Here is a 20,880-nt window from a genome sequence, read left to right as displayed (position 1 = left end):
CAATTGGATACAGGTTTGAAGAAAACACATTACTCAATAGCAAGGACAAACTGTGAGACAATTGAGATACAGCGGACTGCAGATGCTGGAACTCAGTGGGTCGAGCAGCATCTGTGGGGGGCAAACAATTGTCAATATTTCAGGGTGAAATCCTGCATCAGAACTCAGAATGGAAATATGAGCCGACCAGTGTAAAGAGGAGAAGGGAGTACTGAGTATTGAGAAAAAGAGGTGAATGGTGGACAACATTGGTAAGATATTTGAATCCTCTTGTGGCATTCCTGTATAGCAGGAATTCATTTGAATGTGCAAAGGGTCCCTTTCAATCACCTCTGCAAGATACTCATCTGGTCCAAACTACTTGCATTTACCACTATTGTTGCCCTGACTTGGCAGTTCATAGGTAATGAGTACCAACTTGATACTTTGATAAGCTTGCTTTCATCATGTGGAGACTGAATCGACAAGAGAGAATGACATACTATAGGATCATTTCTCATCTTTGAATGTGTCCTCCTCCTAAGCTATGAGAGCTTCCTTTAGTTCTTTTAACCTCACAAGGCCCGAAACCATGCTGCTCCTCTAGACTCCACAAGCTTTCTAGTTATTGCTACTTTGGTACGGTTCTTTAATCTGCTACTTCTGATGGTTAAAGAACTGACATTCTCTCAAATTAAGTTTCTGGCATTATAAAGTGCAAGTGGGGACAATGTCCTCAAAGCCTGCAATTCCATAACTTCATTAGTGTTTTTGTTGCAGTGACAGAGGGGAAAGATAGACTTACAGAGCAGCATTTGTTATGAGTATGGTGGCAGCTGCCATACTGCTGACATATCTAATGAGTCCAATGTCTTTTAAACAGACGGAAGATTCTTCCCACTGTAGGTGACATATAATTTACTTTACATTTCATTAAATCTTGGAATGTTGTGAAACAAAAATAAGATTTTTGGAATGAAATGGATGAAAATTGTTCATTTATGGTTCATAATCAAGAGAGATCAAACAGCAGAGATAAAAACACAGCAGTTCTAGGACACAAAAGATTGTGACATCTGGTAACTACATGGCATATTAATGGAATTGTTGACTAATTGTAATCATTCCACAATATTTGGCCAAATCAAATGTTTTATTGTTGTAATAAAAAAGCTTCTCTCCCAGTTTGATTTATTCCTTTTCTGAGAACTGGAGTATTATTTGCACTTTCTAGAACCAGGACCACTTCCTTGATCTTGGCTGAAGGATGTGGGTCCTGACTACAGCAGCATTCTGCAATTCCAGTGACCTACCTTTGCAATGAACAAATTAAAAACAAGCGCCAGTTTTAAAATAGTTGGAGTTCTAAACTATTACTCTGTATTGGAGTGGAAGAGCGAAATCACATTCAATTTTCAGTGCACCATTCTTGACCTCTCATAGCACTGAGTGATAAGTCTACATGGTCCTACCTTCCTCTTATGACTGTTGGATTGTAAGTATCATGGTAAGTCCCTTATGTTATAATGAGCCCACTAATGAATGTCCAATTTCCATTTGTGGTTGAACAAAGGGTTAGGGAATCAGCAGTTATGGTACTTTTACAAGTCTAAATTTGCAGTGCAAATTCCTGCACAAACATTTATTTCAATCTATTCCTTGTTTTTGTTTTAATTTTGTTGATAAAGTAGCTTCTCTTCCAGTTCCTCAACTTTGGTGATGTTCTTGTTCCAGATGATGTATGCAACAAGCCCTTACTCCGACCCAGTGCTGTCAGCAGACCTTGATCCTCAGCCCATTACAGATGAAGAAGAAGGATTGATTTGGGTGGTTGGCCCTGTCTTGGCTGTCGTGTTCATCATCTGCATTGTCATTGCAATCCTTCTCTATAAGAGGTAAAGTAACCGGAGCTGTCGTATCAGGCATTGTCTGATATTTTTGTTGCAGTGATAGTGGGGAAGGACATCCTTGCATATGATTGTGTGTTTATGGCTGCAATCCTATTGACATGTTTAGTGAGTTCAATAAAGACTTTGCAATCATTGAAATAACCAATAAGAGAAACATCTCAACTGAAACATTGGAAAAAAACAATTGGGAAGGATCATGTGGTCACTCTGGTTTCTCCACTCTCCTGAGTCGGAAACACTTGTCCACACCTAAAAAATACCTTCTAAAGTGTGTTTCTCGTGAGATGTTTCAGTGAGGAGAGGTTAGACAAACTTGAGATGTTTTCTCCGCAGTGGCAGAGGCAAGGGACGACCTGATAGAAGTCTATAAGATTATGAGAGACATAGATAGGCTGGGGAGGCAGTATCTTTATCCCTGGGTCAAAATGTGTAATATGAAAGGGCATGCATTTTAGGTGAGAGGGGATGAGTCCAAAACAGATGTGCAGGGCATGTTTTTTACACAGAGAGTGGTGCATGCCTAGAACACACTGCAGAGATGGTCATGAAAGAAAATACAAGGGAGGAATTTAAGAGGCTCTTAGAGAGACACATGGATGTGCAGAGAATGGAGGGACATGAATGATGTTGAGCAGGCTGAAGGAATTAGTTAGGCATTTATTTGTCATTTTAATAAGCTCAGCACGACATCTTGGGCTGAAAAGTCTCTTCCTGCGATGTACTGTTCAATGTCTCTGTTCTGTGTTGTATGCAATTTTAAAAGATACTGAACAAGGATAAGAATTCAATTAAAGCAAGTAACAGATCCTATTGCCACTTCAAAGACAAAGAATTGCCTGTTTCCCAGTAGTTCTCCCTCTAATCATGGGGGCCAGTTCAGATTCAATCCACCTATTTGACTCTACTACATATAAATTACAGTGAAGCATCAGGCGAGAGGAGTGGTCCATGCAGTTCACATTGCGTCAAGCAGTTTGATTGTCAAAACCAACAAACGTACAGCTTGCTGTTAAGCTGCAGTCGCTGACTAAAAGCTGACCCGTTACTCGGGAAGTAGTCCACATCTTCCAGCCACATACTGTCAGATGAAATGCCCTCTCATCCCTTAATGGAATCACGCTGGTTTGGAGCTCTCGGTAAAAGCTCTTTGATGTCTCCAGCTCCAGCTTCTGCAATCATTATTTTCTGTGCATGTTTCAGTTCCATTGCCCATCAAACAATTTTGCTTCTATAGGCTGACTCTTAACTAGCAGCTTTGTTGTTTCCCTCTGCATTGTAGGCATAGCCCTCATTCAACATATTAAATTTCTCCGAGACCAATGATTGGTAAACATTCAAAAATACCAAAATGTACAATCACCACCTCACCAGAACAGTAATTAAATGTGGCATCTCAGTGTAATCTGACCATAAGTGAAAGTGACATTAGAACTGAAATGTATTTCTGTTGAAGCACGCGTGTTGCTGTTTTCTTGGCCTGACCTTTAGCCCTTCATTATACTGCTATTAGAAAGCATTAACTGCACTGATGAACTGTCACTGCTTAATTTGCATGTTAAGTAACATGTTCCATGCCAGTCAGACATCTGCAGTGTTGCCATAGCTATCGCTGTCTGAAAGGGAAGCTAATGTACTGACCTTTGTTCTCATTCCTCTTGCTTTTCAATTGGACAGCAAACCTGACAGGTAAGCAAAGATGTGGCTTTTCGAAAAGGTGTGCTGCTGGTTTCTGTGTGTGGAACAGAGGGTAGTGAACCTGGAGGAACAGGGAAAATGTGCTCTCGCTTCTCCCCTCCATCCCCCACAAAACTGTTGAAAACATTGCAAGTAATGATCATTATCGATGATCTGAATAAAGGCCTTTTGTCTGAAAATAAGATATTATCAACTCCTACTGTTCCTCCGGGTCCTCCAGTTTCCTCACACAATCCAAACCTTTATCGGGTAGTTTAATTGGTCATTGTAAATAGTCCCAAGATTAGGTTAGGGTTAATTGGGTTTGTCGGGGATGGGGGTTGCTGGGGTGGTGTAGCTTGAAGGACTAGACAGGGCCTACTCAGTGCTATTTAACTAAATAAATAAATATTTACTATGGCTATCCATAAGAAAACAGCCTGAGCAAATATCTGCACTGATTGTGGGAGAACAAAAATCTCTTATGGCCTTCTGACGTCAGCTATGGTAGGCCTGTTGTTGTAGCCACAAATATTACCTCAGTTTATATGCTGAAGTTGTGTGAAATGATTTCCATCATTCACAGAGGCATGCACTTTATTAATAACGGCCTCCAGCAATCTGAGCCCATGTGACCTTGTGGTTTCAGAACTGCAGTGTGATAATGCGACTTGCCATGCGGAACACTTTTAGTTCGTCTCTTTTATCATTTTCTGCAGCGTGCAATCTCTTCTCCCGAAGTCTTTTCCCTCACAGCTTTTATAATCTATCAGAAGTTGCGATGAAGTTATCTGGGAAAAAATGTGATTACATATTAGAAGGAATGGTCCTTTTATAACCACATTTCCAATAGAAAGTGTAGGTAAAGCCCATTTTCTGATTTTGTGAGATATTTAAAGGTATTGCTTGAATGATCGTGCCAGTGGGAAGGAAGTTGTTGGTAGACTATGAATGGGGAATATAATTGAATTTAAATGATACCTATGTGTGTAATGTAAATGCCCACAAGCTCCATTTGATGTAGAGGGAGAAAATGGAGAAAAAACACTTTAATATGTGGAAGCAGATATTCCCCATGGAGCAAAGCAGAGAAATTGAGAACATGGTGCTGCAGTAATTATTAAGCCAAGCAAAAGAGTAAGTTTCTTGCATTTGAATACCTTTTCCACTACTGCAGTTAAACCCAAACTCAGAGTGATTTTGAATTATTACTAATGTAAGAAATGTGAAATGAGTCAGCAATTCTTTTTTTTAAACAGCCAACCCATGGAATAATCGTGTGATCATGAGCAGGTGGTCTGCTTTTGCAGTGTTCAGTATTGACCTGATATCCTGACTTGGAAATAGTGCATTTTGTGATAGTTATATCTCTTAGCTTGAAGAGGAGTTTGGCTCTCCAATTAAAGTCTCTGGGGTGATAAATGAAGCCCCACCATCCAGCTAAGAGACACTATCTTTGAAAGCTTTGGGTAGCACTCATAGGCAGATTGGATCTCTCTGCTAATTAACTGAAAGGATCTCAGTTTGTTTCTGTAGTCACTAACAACAATGTTTTCCTTGTAGGAAAAGGACAGAGTCTGACTCAAGGAAAAGCAGTATTCCCAACAGCAAGGAATTACCTTCCCACCACCCCACAGACCCAGTCGAACTAAGACGACTTAATTTCCAAACTCCAGGTGAGATTCGGAAGTGTTTTAGTCCAAGCGTGGGAGGTTTGTGTTGCCTTTGTTTATTTGGTGAGATTGAATAAGGATTGGAAGTAGAGGGTTGTTGTGAAATGTGCCTGTAAATTGTATTATTGACTTTTCTCTGCATTTGCTCAAAGTCACATGTGTTTGGTAGGTCAGGGAAGAACTTCCAATAAGAAAAACAGATGGCAAGCAAATTATCTTTACTTCTTATGTTATAGCATATTGGTATATCCTTCCATAATTACTCAATACCACACCAAATCTCTGCCTCCTGTTGCTGATACATCTTGAATGAAGATTTTTTTTAAGATCATCTCGCAGTCCTCGGGAATAAACAGCCTCTAAATTGTTTGCAACTTTTTCTGCCAGTTATCATTCTTCTAAGAAGACAGCATTTTCAATCTGAAGTAATACATTTCTGGTATTTTTCCCCAATCATTAAAATTAAAAATTTAATATTAATTAAATTTAATTTAATTTGAAGTGTGTTACCTGTTGTGACTTCATTCTGTAAAGGAACAGTGTGGGGGGGAGGGGGAGAGATAAGAAACAAGCATGACCAAGTCATCTACCTGTACCTTTTCTCTATTGTCCTTTCTGGATTTGAATGTTGCAAGATTAAGCAAGACTGCAGCGAGTTTCTGTAAAGTGGAGTTGGGTTCTTCACTGTATCACCCAGTGGCTCACTCATCATCTTAACTCTGAGAAGTCAAGTGCCCTCATGGCTGAGGCCAAATGTTAAAGCATTAGACATCATGGACAAGTCTACAAGTCTGCAATGCAGTCTTTCACAATGAAGGAATTAATTATTCAACATGCAATTGAAATAAAGCAACAACAACTAATGTAAATAAATTAATTTAAAAGTTCTCTCCATTATTAAGGAGTAGTTTAAAGCAAAGAAAGGGGTATTTTTCATTGGACCTGTGAAAAGATTTGAACAAGGGGTTGTTTCACCATCGATTAGAGTATGTACTTTTATACAGTGTTCTTTTTGAAGATGCTTTCACTAAACCAATAATTGTAGACATTTACAATCCACAGTACTAAATTGATTGGTTCCGATGCACATTTTGACGAGGTATATTCATTATGTATAACACCAATAGAAAAACTAATTTAATCAGGTATTAAGCAGTAGAGATAAAGCCAAGTCACCAGTTTTGAACCTGATCTCATTAATTTCCACAGGACCCACTTTAAGTGATACTCACCTTCAGTCTGAAGAAAATGACCTTATGCAATTAGCAACCATGACAATCAATAATAGCACCTTCAACGAAAGATCCATAAAAGTGAAAAAAAGAAGCTAAGAGGGAAACTTGCATTTGATAGACATGCACCCTCCAGCAAGAAGTGAATATTAGAGTGAATGAGAGGTGACCCCTGGGTTAATCCAGATCTAACTGACTGCTCACAAGTGAATCTGTTTCTATTGAGAAAGCATTGTAAGGAACAGTTTGCCAAGTTTCTGGAATGTGCAGGTCACACATAATTCAACATTAATTATCCACAAAAATTGGGAACAAGAAGGAGAAGTTATTAAGGAATACTACCTTTTTTTTAGATCTATGTTCAGATATATCAGTCTACACTTCACAATTATATTACCAGTAGTAACCATGGGTACCGCATGCATTAATAGTATACTGAAAGCTTCACTGATCAAAATTCAGATTTACCAAAATACCATGCAGAATATTAACATGATTGTACAACATTACTTTTTCTCCTTCTTGATAAATGTAGTGGCACACTTATTGCAGATGAGTTAACATTACCATTAAATGGTGACAAAAGGAATTTACTGCAAGTGCATCATGTTTTCTTGTCGTGATTTTCCTTTGGTGTAATTTCACGGTTCATATTAGGTTAGCGCATATAGAACTGAACTCAGTGCTCACTGTGTCATTCCTGAGGCTGTCTAACACTTGACAATGCTGCATCAGACAGCGTCTTATTTTGCTTCATTTGTATTGTTACTTTGATGGAGACAGATCTTTCTTTTCCCTCCTTCCCTTTTCCCAAAAGAAAGGTATTCCACCTGCTAGCACCCTGGCAGTTCAAACTGCAAATGTTTTTCAATGAAGAAGTAAAGGAATAATCATTCTTTTTTGCAGGCCTGATGTTTTGCATGATGTCTATTGCATGCTTGTGATGCATGGTCAGTGTCAGGTTCAGCAAACTAACCACTAACCAGCTTGTTTGAAATAACCCTCAAGCGACCTCATATTCCCAGTTTAACAAAAATTGGGAATGCTCTTTTTTTCTTTGATAGAGAAGCAGAAACATAAATATTGATTTCCTTTGGGAATTTTTTTTTCCTGATTTCTGCTCCCAAACCAGTTTACAGCTGGGAGGGCAGATTTCTGCAATTCGATGTCGACTTAAATGTAATATGTCCATATTGTGAACTCAAAAGTTGGTGAAAATGTAAGTCAAATACAGTAAACATCTGGTGACTCACTGGTAAAGCTAACAGAAGAGATTACTTAAATGTCTTCCACACCTGATTCTGCACGGTGTGAGTATTTTCAAACCTCTGATCTGATCTGTGCAGCTGTTCCTAACCTGTGTTTACCTTTGCCAGCTGGCTTTTACTTTTACAGCCTTGATCAATTGCTCAATCACCTCTTTGACAAGTTCTGCCCTGCCTCCTTCTTCAGTACACTGCTAGTCAATCATGATAACCCTCCACAAACAGCTTGAGGAGAACTACGTTTCTCTGTCTCCATTTTTGAGGGCATAGTTTAAGCACGGTATCATTGCATTTCCTCCTTTTAGTGATATTTTTGTTCCTCCACACAAATACACTCATCATATCTGTGTGAAGTTTGTTTTGCTGCTTCAACCATTCCATTAATATTTCACTCCATTAAAATTTTGCTAGATGTTGACATAAAGTCAGTAAAAAGTGCATCGTAACCTTCCTGATACATCATATTCCGCAAGAAATTAATGAAGGGCAGCAGAGAGTTGATGATGAATGCTTGCTGTCCTAGGGAAAGATGCCAAGGTTTGGGGAGAACTACTTTCTGGGACAAAAAAAAATTATGCCTGTGTTACACTGCAGGGACAGTCCAGGGATTTACACTGGGGCGGGAACTCTTGACTTTGAGATTGACCCAGAGCCAAGTGTAGCTTAACTGATGTCAAGATGAGCAAAATAAATTAATTGATAATGTTTGTCCTTCCACTCCCCCCCCTCAGCTCACTATCTCACCTCACCCTCGCTGTATGCTATCAGTAGGAATGTTTCTGAACCTCTAGCTTCTGCATCTGTGGGTGTAGTATCGCAGAATAATGCTGGTAATAGGCCTGCCATTCAAAGTAAACTGCATGTGAATGTCTGCTGTCTGAGTAATTTTTATAAGCCAAGTACAGTGGAATTACTTCATCAGTTAATATTCAAAAAACATTTTTGATCAGCACTTCTACCAATTTGATTTATTTTCCCGGTATTTTGTATGAAAATTTCCTTCTCATTTTGGTGGAAGAACAGAAACTTTATTTATACCCCGCCTATTTTCTTTACAGGTTCAGGTGCCTCCAGTTACCATGGTAACCTTCATTCAACAAGTTAGTTTCCCCTGGCATTAGTTTACGTCTTCTCTCTTCTGAACTACTTCCCTCAGGCTTCTGGCTGTTTGTTGTGTAGTTCACCTGCTGTAGTTTTCATTCTAACTCAATGTAAATGGCATTCCGTACATTGCAGGGAGATAAGTTTGAAATGACAGCGCTATCATTATTCAAAGCAGCAGTTAATGCCAGGGCTAACCTTCCATCTTCTCTACCAAGCTAACCTTGCCAACCTGCAGCACAGACTTATTCCTTCTCACTATAGGAATGTGTACTTTCAGAGCATGATCGGTGACTGTTAATTGCCTTGAGAGTTCTTCACTTCTGAGCATGTCTTGCTTTCAGTAATCAGACTGCCTGCTTTTGTTTCCTCTCTCCACATCAGACATGGTTACTAGTTTACACATCAAGCTCTTCTAACAATTGCTTTTCAGACTTGTATTGTGTTGCTGGGCAATTAAGCAGCATTGTTGTGACACACGTTTTATTCTTGTCCAACTTGTCAGGCATGGCCAATCATCCACCAATCCCTATCTCCGAGCTCGCTGATCACATTGAGCGATTGAAAGCCAATGACAACTTGAAGTTCTCACAAGAGTATGAGGTGAATCACTTTCTGCTGATATATTGACAGTTTTCTTGTTTCTATTAATGTGTGACAGAGTGGAGTGAGTATTTTGTTATCTTTTATTTCTCTCAGGATTACCTTGTGGTAGAAAAGAAGAGCATTCAACCCTACTATGGTAAAGCCACATGAGGAGTATTGTATTCAATTCTGTTTACTCCATTGCAGGAATGATCTGGAGGCTTTGGAGAGGGTGCAGAATTTACTTACCTGATGCTGACTGGATTAGAGAGAAAGAGAGTTTGGACAAAAGTGTTTTTTTTAAATTTTTGGAGCAATGGAGTCTGAAAGAAGACAAGTTAGAAGTTTATTAGATGATGAGAGGCATAGGTAGAGTTCATAGCTAGTATCTTTTCCCCAGGATCGAGATGTCTAAAACTAGAGGATGTGCATTTAAGCTGAGAAGGAGGCAAATCAAAAGGAGATGTTTTATACAGAATAGTGGGTGCCAGGGTTGGTAGTAGAGGCAAATGCAGTAGAGATATTTAAGAGGCTCTTACATTAGTGCATGAATGTGCAGAGAACCGAGGGATATGGACGTTGTGTAGGCAGAAGAGATTAGTTAAGTTAGGCATGTCATTAGTAATTAATTAGTTTGACGAAACCCTGTGAGGTGAAGGGCTTGTTATTGTGCAGTCCTGTTCTATGTACTGGCATTGAGTCACATCAGAGGAGGTTTCAAGGAGCATCTTAATGGGAAAAAAGAGAGCCAATAAAGCAGAGGAAATTGCAGGGGGAATTGCAGAGTTCTGTGCCATGGATAGCTGGCATTGTCATCACAGATGGGTGGTTAAAACTGGAATCGTGTAAGAAGCTCAAATCAAGAGCATGTAGATCTTGGAATGTGTCAGTGCAGGAAGAGTTTACACAGGTTGAATGTGTCAGTACGAGAAAAGTTTACACAGGTTGAATGTGTCAGTGCAGGAAGAGTTTACACAGGTTGAATGTGTCGGTACGAGAAGAGGTTACACATGTTGAATGTGTCAGTGCAGGAAGCGGTTACACAGGTTGAATGTGTCGGTACGAGAAGAGGTTACACATGTTGAATGTGTCAGTGCAGGAAGCGGTTACACAGGTTGAATGGGTCAACACCAAGGAGGGACTTAAAAACAAGGGTGAAAATATTTATCAGTGAGGCATTGCTTCACTTGGAAACCTTGCAAACTCGCAGGAATTGGTCAAATTGTGCTTTAGTTTGGTCACACTAAACGTTGCTTTTGTTTAAACACAGAAGATGCTGGAAACACTCCACAGGCCAGTCAAAATCTGAGAACAAAGAAACAATTAACATTTCAAGTTGTTGGGACTGCTTCTATCTCCAAAGATGCTGCCTGGCCTGTTTCTGGAATTTTCTGGTTCTATTCCAGATTTGCATCTGTGTATTGCTTTTCATTGTATTTAACTGGGTATTGGATAGTGAGAGGTTATCCATAGTAGAATGCTGCAAACCAGAGTCATTGACGTTACAGGCAAGAGTTTCACCAGCACAATAGCTGAAACAGGAGCCAGGTTGTCTAGTGTTTAGGTGGAATAGCTTGTCAGTCAGTGCATGTGAAATTGGGAATTAATATATTTTACTCCCAAAATAATGAAGGGATTAAGTAGATGTTGTACATTCCGATTTAAAGATGCTTAGTTTTGTTTGTTTGTAAGTGTTAGGTGAGATTATGCAGAAGCAAGAAGCAAGTGTGTTTTGTTTTATAAGAAAGTTGGATTGGTGCCTATAAAATAGATTACTGTTTTCAGCAGAGAGGTTATCCTATAATACCAGTGACCCTGAAAAGTTAATAATGAGGTTTACCATGTTTGAGATTTACTCAGTTGTAACAGTGTACATAATGAACACTTAAGGATCTGCCGTAAATAAGAACATACATTCTGTGCTTGTTTGGTCACAAGTAAATTATTTCAAAAACTGGTATTGACCTTCAGTTGACTTTAAGCTGCAGCCTGATTCAATTCCATGTAATTATTTGGAACATTACATGAAAGTTATTTAAGGTTGCCGTTGTCCCAGTAAATTTGCTTTAGTTTTATGAGGTCAGACAAGTAATGCAACAGAAAACACAGCAATCCTCTGTTGTTTTACAGTGATAAAGCACAGAGTGGTGGAAGTTTTTCTTTGGTTATCGGTGCTAAGTGCACTGTTCACTGTTCACTGTTTCCAACATCTGATTCATTGGTGCCAATGAAGCCCTCATTTGGTAATGAAGTGCAAGACACTGTCACTACTGTGTATGGATGAAACCAAGCAAGAGTGTTTGCCCCTTCCAAAATTATCAGTGTATTTTACTTCTTTTTAGTATTGTGTGTTATTAGGGGGCTTCTATTTTCAGGGGAAATGGCTCTTGATTATGTTGGCTGCTTTACTAAGGCAATGAAAAGTGTAGACAGAGTTCATGGAGGGGAGGCGGGTTTCCACATTGTGCTGAACTAGGTCCCCTACTCTCTGTAGTTTCTTGCTGTCTGGGGCAGAGCAGTTGTTGTTCCAAGCTGGTTTGCATCTGGATAGGATGCTTTCCATAATGCATTCATAGAAGTTAGCGATAATCAATGGAGACGTGCCAAATTTCTTTAGCCTCCTGAGCAAGCAGAGGCATTAGTGAGCTTTCTTGCTTGTGGCATCTCTGCAGATGGACAAGGACAGGACTGGAGACATTCACTCCTAGAATCTTGAAGCTGGGAGCCCTTCTGGCCTCAGCAACAGAAGCATCTGTGCCACACCCACTCCTGAAATCACTGACCGGCCCTTTTGTTTTTCTGACGTCACGGGAGAAATTGTTTTGTCACCATGTCAATAGGCTGTCTTCTTCCCGTAGCCCGACGACTCATTATTTGAGATTTGAACAACTAAGGTGGTATCATTTGAAAGTGTAGTCGAATTAAAACAGAACCTGGCCAGGCAATCTTGAGTGAATAAGGAACAGTATAAAGGGCTGAGAATGCAGCCTTGTGGGGCACCTGTGTGAAGAATAATAATGACGGAGGGCGTTCAACATGTACAGAAGATGCCAAGAGCAGTGCTTCCCCATCCCTGGAAATGACCTGGATTGTTCTGGCAGAGGATTCATGAGGATTTGCCCGACCATTCATGAGCACAAATTTCTCTTGGTAGTAGTGGATGCACTTACAAAGTAGCCAGAAGTGTTCCCAATAGTCTCCACTACAGCCTCACACACTGTTGATGTGTTGAGAAGCCTTTTTTTTTGAAGGACTGGTGTTCCAGAACATTTTGTTGCAGGAAAGTTTAATTTATTCCTGGAAATGAATGCAATAAGCCCATATTATATCTGCACTGTACCACCCAGCTACAAATGGTTTGGCGGAAAGATTTGTGCAGAGTCTGAAGAAAGCACTGTGAGCAATGTCAGCTGAACAGAGTACACTGACACTGATGCAGAAGCTGGGCAATTTCCTCCTTTCCTATCACAATGCAGCACACACCACAACCAACAACTCACCAGCTGTGCTGTTCCTGGCTCGTCCCTTTGCTCATGCTTGGATCTGCTCGAACCCCTTCTCAGAGGGAGTACGCAGGACCAACAGCTGAGACAAATTAAGGGCTCCTCAACCAAGGAGGTTCGATGTTTCACTCCTACACTAGCCGTCCTGGTGAGGGACTCTACAGAGGTGATCAAAAGTAGATACTTGGAAAGATTAAGGACAGAACTGAGCCACCCTCCTACACAGTGGAGATTGTGTCTGATGTCATCTGAAGGTTTCACATCGATCAGTTGAGGGGAGCAGAGTCAATTGTTAGAGAAGAAAGATGTCCATTCAGGCAGTTCCAGAGTCTATTCCTACAACCGTTACAGAGGAGACCCCCGAACCTGAGATTGTTTCATAGCCATATGTCTCAGTTGCCAAGCAGAGTGACCCCTCTTGTCAAGAAAGATGTTACCACACAAGAATAAGAAATCCTCCACGGTGATTAAATCTTTAGGCTGGAGAGTTGTGTTTTTAATATTTGAGTAATATTGTAAATATTTTGTTTGACTAAGTATTCTTTGTTGTTGGAGTAATTCATTACAGGTTATATGTAAAAGAACGTGAATAGCATAAGTCATTATGCCACCACATCATAGGCACATGCCTCACTAAAGTAAAAACAAAACTAAACACATTATCCTGATTCCATGTTTTTCTTTTGATTAGTTTTATGTTACGAAATTTAAAACTTAACACCTACAAGTTTATTTATTAGGATATAAAAGAGCCAATAGAAATTTTTCAAATTTCTCTGCCATGACCGATATTTATCCATAACTCAGTGTCACAAAATCAGATTTTGTGGCTAACATCACATTGATGTTGTGGCAAGTTGCTGTGGGTATATTTACTGCCACTTTTCTGCATACAACAATGCAACGGGTACACTTTGAAGAACATTATCAACTGTGAGGCACTCTGGAATTTACCAATGGTGAGCGTTGCTATGGAAATGCAGGCCTCTTTCAACTTTTAACTTGCTTTCTCCATAAGGAAAAGAGTTTATTAATTTTTTAATTAAAAGAGGCATTGGCAACACATGCACACAAATAAAGAATTAACAGAGCTTAGGTATGCACTGGAACCATTTGAGATTTCAGAATTATTAAAAGTTGTGTGCTTGTTTTAAGTTCTTCTGTTTTCATTTTGATACAGCAGGAAGTTAAACACAAGAGGGAGAAAGTATGCTACAAATGAAGCTCCAAAGAAGCACCAGAATCCAACCCAAATCAAAAAGGGAAAATAATTATTTGGCTCCAAAAATAATACATTTCCTGCCTTAACAGATTTTCTTTTGTCTTCTCCTTTCTAGTCAATTGATCCGGGTCAGCAATTTACATGGGAACACTCAAACATGGAAGTCAACAAACCAAAGAATCGTTATGCAAACGTAATAGCATACGACCACTCACGGGTTCTCCTATCGGCTATTGACGGTAAGTGACAGACGTGGAAAACTCTCAGCCCAACAACCTCCAGGTTGTCAGGCAATTCTTACAATTTGTAGAATCTTGACGTGGAGTTCAAAATGTTTGCTTCAGGCTTCAGTAATTATCCTGATGGGAATGTAGGTCATTTATAATTGGAGCTTCATCCTGGAGACCACATTGATAAAGCCCCACCCAAATTCCTTTTCCATTGACTTTAGAGTTGAGTAAGCATGTTGGAGATCAATTTTGTTTTTGCTCCTCGTGGTTAAAACCCAAGCAGTGATGGTAAGTGTGACAGCAGTGAATGTTACACTCTTTGACTCGTTGAATTTCAGTCCTGGCTTACCAAGTAACTCAGCATGATAATGCAGTCTTGAACCAGAATGACAGAATAAAATTGTTAATGTGCCCATAAAAAGTAGAAACAGGTAAGAAACTCTGTCATATGGTAAACGTTTATTTTGCCTTATGCTAGAATTGTTCATCTGAAATGCAATGATCAAATGCAGTTGGCAAGTTTGTGAGAGCATGATGAGATTTAGGGGAAACAGCAGAACAGTCCAGTAAACAATCTTCTGGAAGAGCTCAGGGGGTCAAGCAGCATCTCTGGCAGAATAGGAATTGTTGATGTTTTGGAGGGAGACCCTGTAAAAGGACTGATGCAGAGAGACTCAAGAGAATTTACCTTGCAATGAAAGCAGACTTGGGATATGCGGGAGTTGTGTATGTTGAACACCCCTACGGCTGAAACCTTCATGGGGAGCAGAGTTAGCGAGGTGGTCACACTTCAGGCTATGGCAGCAATGCAGAAAGGGAATGGATGGCTGCCAAGTGCTGGCAGAGTAGAAAAGGGCAGCTCATCCCTGGGTTCCTCAAGCAGGACCACTTCTTTAGGAACCTATTGGGGAGGTAGCTTCCCAAGGAAATGCAGCAAGAACCTAAATCAGAGCACCCAATGATGCCCCTGAGAGGATGAAAAAGAATGTGTAAAGGGATTTAGCTGATACAGTAGATGGGGATTCAGTTCTGAGGGAAGAGATGGGCATTTTTGTGGCCAGAGACTTGACTCCATGATGGTATGTTGCTGCCCCTCCAGTGCCAGGGTAAAGGATGTCACAGAGCAACTGTATGACACTTTGAGAGGGAGCATGAACAGCCAGTGGGCAGGATCAGCAATACAGGGAAAGAGGACGGGATATTGTAAGCTGGATAAAAGAAGTTAAACAGTAAGTGCAAATGGAGAACATCAAATATAGTATTTTCGGAATTACTGACAGTGACTTGTACTACTAGGATCTGAAATATGAGGATAAGTGACTAGATTTTGATCCTTGAGGAATTTGGATCAACTATGGGGAAGGTCGAAATTGAACAAACAAGGATTAAGATTAATATGTGGGTGTTGCTATTGGAGAGGACTAAACTAGTGTGTTCAGGAATAAGAAACTGAACAGGGAATTAATGAAAGTAAAAGTAGGGCGTAGACCATTAGATATGGCAGCAGGATTGGGGCCATTCAGCTCATCATGTCTGATCCACTATTCCATTATGACTTGTTTATTATCCCTCTCAACCCCATTCTCCTTCCTTCTCCCTGTAACGTTTGACACGCTAATTAATCAAGAACCTATCAACCTCCTCTTTAAGTATGCCCTAATGACTTGGGCTGCACAGCCATCCATGGCAAAGAATTCCCAGATTCACTACCTTCTGGCTGAAGAAATTTTTCTTCATCTCTGTTCTAAATGGTCATCCCTCAATTCTGAGGCTGTGCCCTCTAGTCCTAGATTTCCCCATTATAGGAAACTTCCTCTCCATATTCATTCTATCCATATATTTCAATTTTCAATAGGTTACAATGAGATTCCCCCTGAGTATTCGAAACTCCATTGAGTACAGGCCCAGAGCCATCAAACATTCCTCATATCTTAAATCTTAAGATCATTCTTGTGAACCTCCTCTGGACTCTCTCCAATGCCAGTACATCCTTTCTTAGATAAGGGATCCAAAACTGCTCACAGTGCTTCAAGTATGGTCTGACCAATGCCTTAAAAGGCTCAGCATTACATCCTTACTTTTGTATCCTGTCTTCCTTACCACTGACTCAACCTGCAAGATAACCATTAGGGAAACCTGCACAGAGGACTCCTAAGGCCCTCTGCACATCTGATTTTTGAATTTCCTCCCCACTACAAAATAATTCACACCTTTATTTCTTCTGCCAAAATTCATGACCGTGCACTTCCCTATATTATATGCTATCTGCCTCTTCTTTGCCTATTCTCCCAATCTGACTGTTCTTCAGTAGACACCCTGCTTCCTCAAAACTATCTGCCCTTTTTATCAATCTTCATATTGTCCACAAACTCAGCCACAAAACCATCACTCCTTCATCCAAATTGTTGACATACCATGAGAAAAGAAGTGGTCCCAACACCAACCCCTGTAGCACACTACTAGTCACTGGCAGCCAACTAGAAAAAGGCCCCCTTTATTCACAGTCTTGTCTTCTGACAGCAAGCCAATCGTCTATCCATTCTAGTACCTTTCCCATAATTCTAAGGGTTCTTATCTTATAAAGTAGCCTCATGTGTGGCGTCTTGTCAAAGGCCTTCTGAAAATTCAAATAAGCAACATTCACTGATTCTCCTTTGCTGATCCTTCCTGTTAATTCCTCAAAGACTTCTAATAGATTTGTCCAGCACAATATCCCCATTATGAAACCATGCTGTCTTTGGCCTAGTTTATCATGTGCCTTCAAGTACCCTGAAACCTCATCCTTAATAATGGACTTCCAACATCTTTCCAGCCACTGAAGTACGGCTAACTGGCCTATAATTTCCTTTCTTCTGCCCCCTTCCTTCATAAAGAGTGGAATGAGATTTACAATTTCCCGGTCCTCAGGTACCATTCCAGAATCGAGTGATTCTGGAAAGATCATTACTATTGTCTCAACAGTCTCTTCAGCTATCTCTTTCAGAACCCTGGGGTGTAGTCCATCTGGTCTTATCCACCTTCAGACCTTTCATATTTCCAACCACCTTCTCCTTAGTAGTAGCAATGACATTCACTACTGCCCCCTGACACTGTTGCATTTTTGTCATTCTGCTAGTATCTTCCACAGTTGAGCCTGATGCTGTTTCTCCACCATTTCTTTCTTCCTTATTTCTACCTCTCCAGTGTCATTTTCCAGTGGTCCAATATCCACTCTCATCTCCCTTATATATCTGAAAATAAAGACTTTTTGTACCCTCTTTTATATTATTTGCTGGCTTACCGTCGTATTTCATCTTTTCTCTCTTGATGGCTTTTTTTTAGTTGTCTTCTGTTGGTTTTTAAAAGCTTCCCAATCCTCTACTTTCCAATCCGGGTGTCTCTTTCACATGCACAGAATCTGTTTCCTGCTCCTGTAATGATGGAATCCCCTATCACTACCATGCTCCTCTTCTCCCCCTTTTCCTTCTGCGTCACAGAGCCAGATTCAGTGCCAGAGACCTGGGATAGTTCTGCCGCTGGGAAGTAAGGACATTCATGGGAAGTGATCAGACTCAAAAGAAGACAGAGGCAGAAGCAGAGCGTAGACTACACAGCCAGAAACAACACTACTTTAGACTCGTAGCAAAAATATACCCTGATGAAGCGGGAAGATTGCTTACTGAATATTTTAAGGAGGGTATTATGTTGAAGCAGAAAACATTTCAGCTAGCAACAGTTCATTGGTAAGCTCAAGAAATGGAATAATTTTGAAATAGAGCAGAGGAGGTTCTAAAACACAAATCAAGAAAGGAAAATAAACTCTGAGGGTAAACTAATTAGAAATGTTAGAACACTAAATAAAAGCCTCTTTCAGTGTGGCAAAAGGGACATTGGACCTTAAAAGAATGAGAATGTAAAATAATTATGGGGAACAAGGTACTGGCAGTGGAGTTAAAAAGATAATTTTTTTACAGTAATAGGTACTTCAAATATTAATACTAAAATTTCATGGAAGGAATTGTATATCATTACAGGAGAATCTGTCTTAAGCAAATATAGCCAAAGACTAGTGGGTCCCAGAATGTGATGGGTTTGCATCCTTGGATACTAAAAGAAGCAGATCTAACAAAAGTCGCTGGATTCTGGTGAAAAACCAGAAGCTAATACCTATCCAAAGAGGATGGGAGGCAAGGAGTGGAAAGTCAGTTAGTCTGACCGCTGGTTTTGAAAAAACTTTCAAGACTTGTATTAAGGAGGGAAGAGCAGAATAGCTTAAGTATAACAACATGGGTAGATTGACTTTTAAAAGATATTTGATAAGATGCCAACACACAAGACGAGCTCATGGTATTGGAAGGAAGATATTGGCTAACAGGCAAGGAATGCAGTGAGGGGATTGTTTTCAGGCTGATAACCAGTAACAGGTCCGATACAGCAGGGATCAATGCAGAGACTTGCAGCTAATTACAGTGTGCATTAATGATTTAGTGGAAGAAAGCAGAAACATTGTGGTCACACTTACTGACTTAAAGATTAGCTTTATTTGTCACATGTACATTGAAGCAGTGAAATGAGTTGTTTGCGTCGATGATCAACATAGCCCTAAATGTGCTGGGGACAGCTTGGGCTGTGTCGCCACGATTCCAGTGCCCACAACTCACTGACCCTAAATCGTACGTCTTTGGAACGTGGGAGGAAACTGAAGCACCCAGAGGAAACCCGTGCAGTCATGGAGAGAACATACAAACTCCTTCCGACAATGGCAGGAATTGAACCCCGATCTTACAGCTGGCACCGCAAAGCATTGCACTAAACGCTCCGCTACTCTACCATCCCTTAGGTAAATTGGGAGGTTAATGCAGTTTACAGCAAGATAAGTTGGGGGACCGTGCAAAAAGTTGGCAAGTGGAACCTTAAGTAGGAAATCATAAGGCTGTCTGCTTCAGAAGAAACAATGATAAACTGATTTTTAGGTAAATGGGGAGACAATGCGGAAAGCTGCCACACAGAGGGATTTGGAGTTAGAAAGATGGATGAGCTGGTATTCAGGAATGCTGGCAGTTATTTCAAGGCAGCTGGAATATAAAGGAATGACATTCTTACTGCAACATAGTCGAGGGACCACACTTCTGGAATACTGTGAACAGTTTTGTTTCTCCCTTATCTAGAACTGTGCAGAAAATGGAGGTGTATGGATAAATGTATAGGCAGAAGAGATATAGATTTATTTGGTGCACATTTGGGGGCGGAAAGGCCCATTCCTGTGTGAACCATTCTGTGTTCTATGATAGATAGGTTTTCATTGGAAGCTGTCCACAGAAGGTTCACAAGGATGATCCAAGGAATGGGAGAATTGTCTCATGAGCAGCTTGGATTCATCCTCAGTGGAGTCAGAAGAATAAGAAGTAAGGAAGATCCTTGAGAGGGCTTAAAATTTAAGTGCTAGGAGGAGGTTTTATCTCATGGGTGCATCTAGGTCCAGATGGAAAAGACTCAGAGTAAGGCTATACCCTTTTAAAAGGGAAATAGGGAAGAACTACTTCTTTCAAAGGGTTGTAAATCTGCAATTCCCTGCCTCAGATTGATCTGAATCATTAAGTACACACAAAGCTGAGTTTTTTAATCAGTAAAGGAATCAAATATTATGGGAAGAGCAGGAAAACATACAAAGGGAAAGATTTCTTTGATTTATTCCTGTTAACATTTCTATAAAGCTCTGGTATTGTTAATTGCGCAATAAATTTTGTAAATATAGCCATAATACATATATCATTGGGTTGTGTTTTCTTAACAAAGTTTACTTAGTGTGTGTGGCTTAGCAGCTTTGCAGCATTAGAATGCACTGAAGGCCATTTATTATCTTGAACAAATAAAAACTATAAAGGTATGAGTTTCATTAATGTCAAGAAAGAAAATAGAAGAAGCTTACTGTTAGAGGATTAGAGCCTTTATCAGTGCTTTGCTTACAGTTTGCATTTCTTAGAATAGGCAGATGTAATTAGAGTTTTTGATTGGCTATTGTACTTAGTAAAATGCTGAAATGTGCAATTGAACATAGGAACACACTGTTCTATTCAAAGTTACCAGGATTAATTGGGGATAATTTTAACATTTAATGTATTAGTAGCAACTAACTGATTAATTGCATATTCAAAAATCATTATTATTCTAAAAACATTTACAGTAAACAAGTCATTTTATGATTGGTACTGAAAGCAACTCTAATAGTAATTACATTTAAATTGATTAATCTCTCATACCTCCATCATGCTTTAAACAAAATGATAACCATTATGGAACTATGGAAAAAAAACAAATAAACATAAAAGAAATCCTTACTAATTTAAAGCATATTTAAAAATTTAAAAATACACATTTTAGCTAAGTTGCAAATGAGTTTGATTTAATTTGCTGTGACCACTAATGGATTAACAAAGAACTGATCCCACCCTCCTTCACTGTAAAATTTGTGTCAAGACCCTTAATTCACTTAGCAGAGAGAGCTTACAGAGACTTAATAAAGATAT

At 39.8% G+C, this 20,880-nt stretch overlaps 1 protein-coding gene across 10 annotated transcripts in view; it reads left to right on the top strand.

The window, feature by feature from the left end:
- The window catches only part of LOC140197686 (receptor-type tyrosine-protein phosphatase delta), a 606,878-nt gene that overhangs the window by 492,889 nt on the left and 93,109 nt on the right, over positions 1–20,880 (top strand). For 6 of the 10 annotated variants that reach the window (XM_072258000.1, XM_072258002.1, XM_072257999.1 and 3 more), the window contains 5 exons: positions 1,714–1,874; positions 5,127–5,239; positions 8,792–8,833; positions 9,340–9,437; positions 14,260–14,383. In XM_072258000.1, coding sequence (XP_072114101.1) covers positions 1,714–1,874; positions 5,127–5,239; positions 8,792–8,833; positions 9,340–9,437; positions 14,260–14,383 — 538 coding nt within the window. The remainder of the gene's footprint in view (positions 1–1,713; positions 1,875–5,126; positions 5,240–8,791; positions 8,834–9,339; positions 9,438–14,259; positions 14,384–20,880) is intronic. The other 4 variants (XM_072258008.1, XM_072258009.1, XM_072258007.1 and 1 more) reach the window with 1 other exon arrangement.

This window comes from Mobula birostris, chromosome 5 (assembly GCF_030028105.1).
Source record: "Mobula birostris isolate sMobBir1 chromosome 5, sMobBir1.hap1, whole genome shotgun sequence".
Lineage (NCBI taxonomy): Eukaryota > Metazoa > Chordata > Chondrichthyes > Myliobatiformes > Myliobatidae > Mobula > Mobula birostris.
Note: the sequence above shows the minus strand (reverse complement) of the source record. Positions and strands in the feature narration are given on the sequence as shown.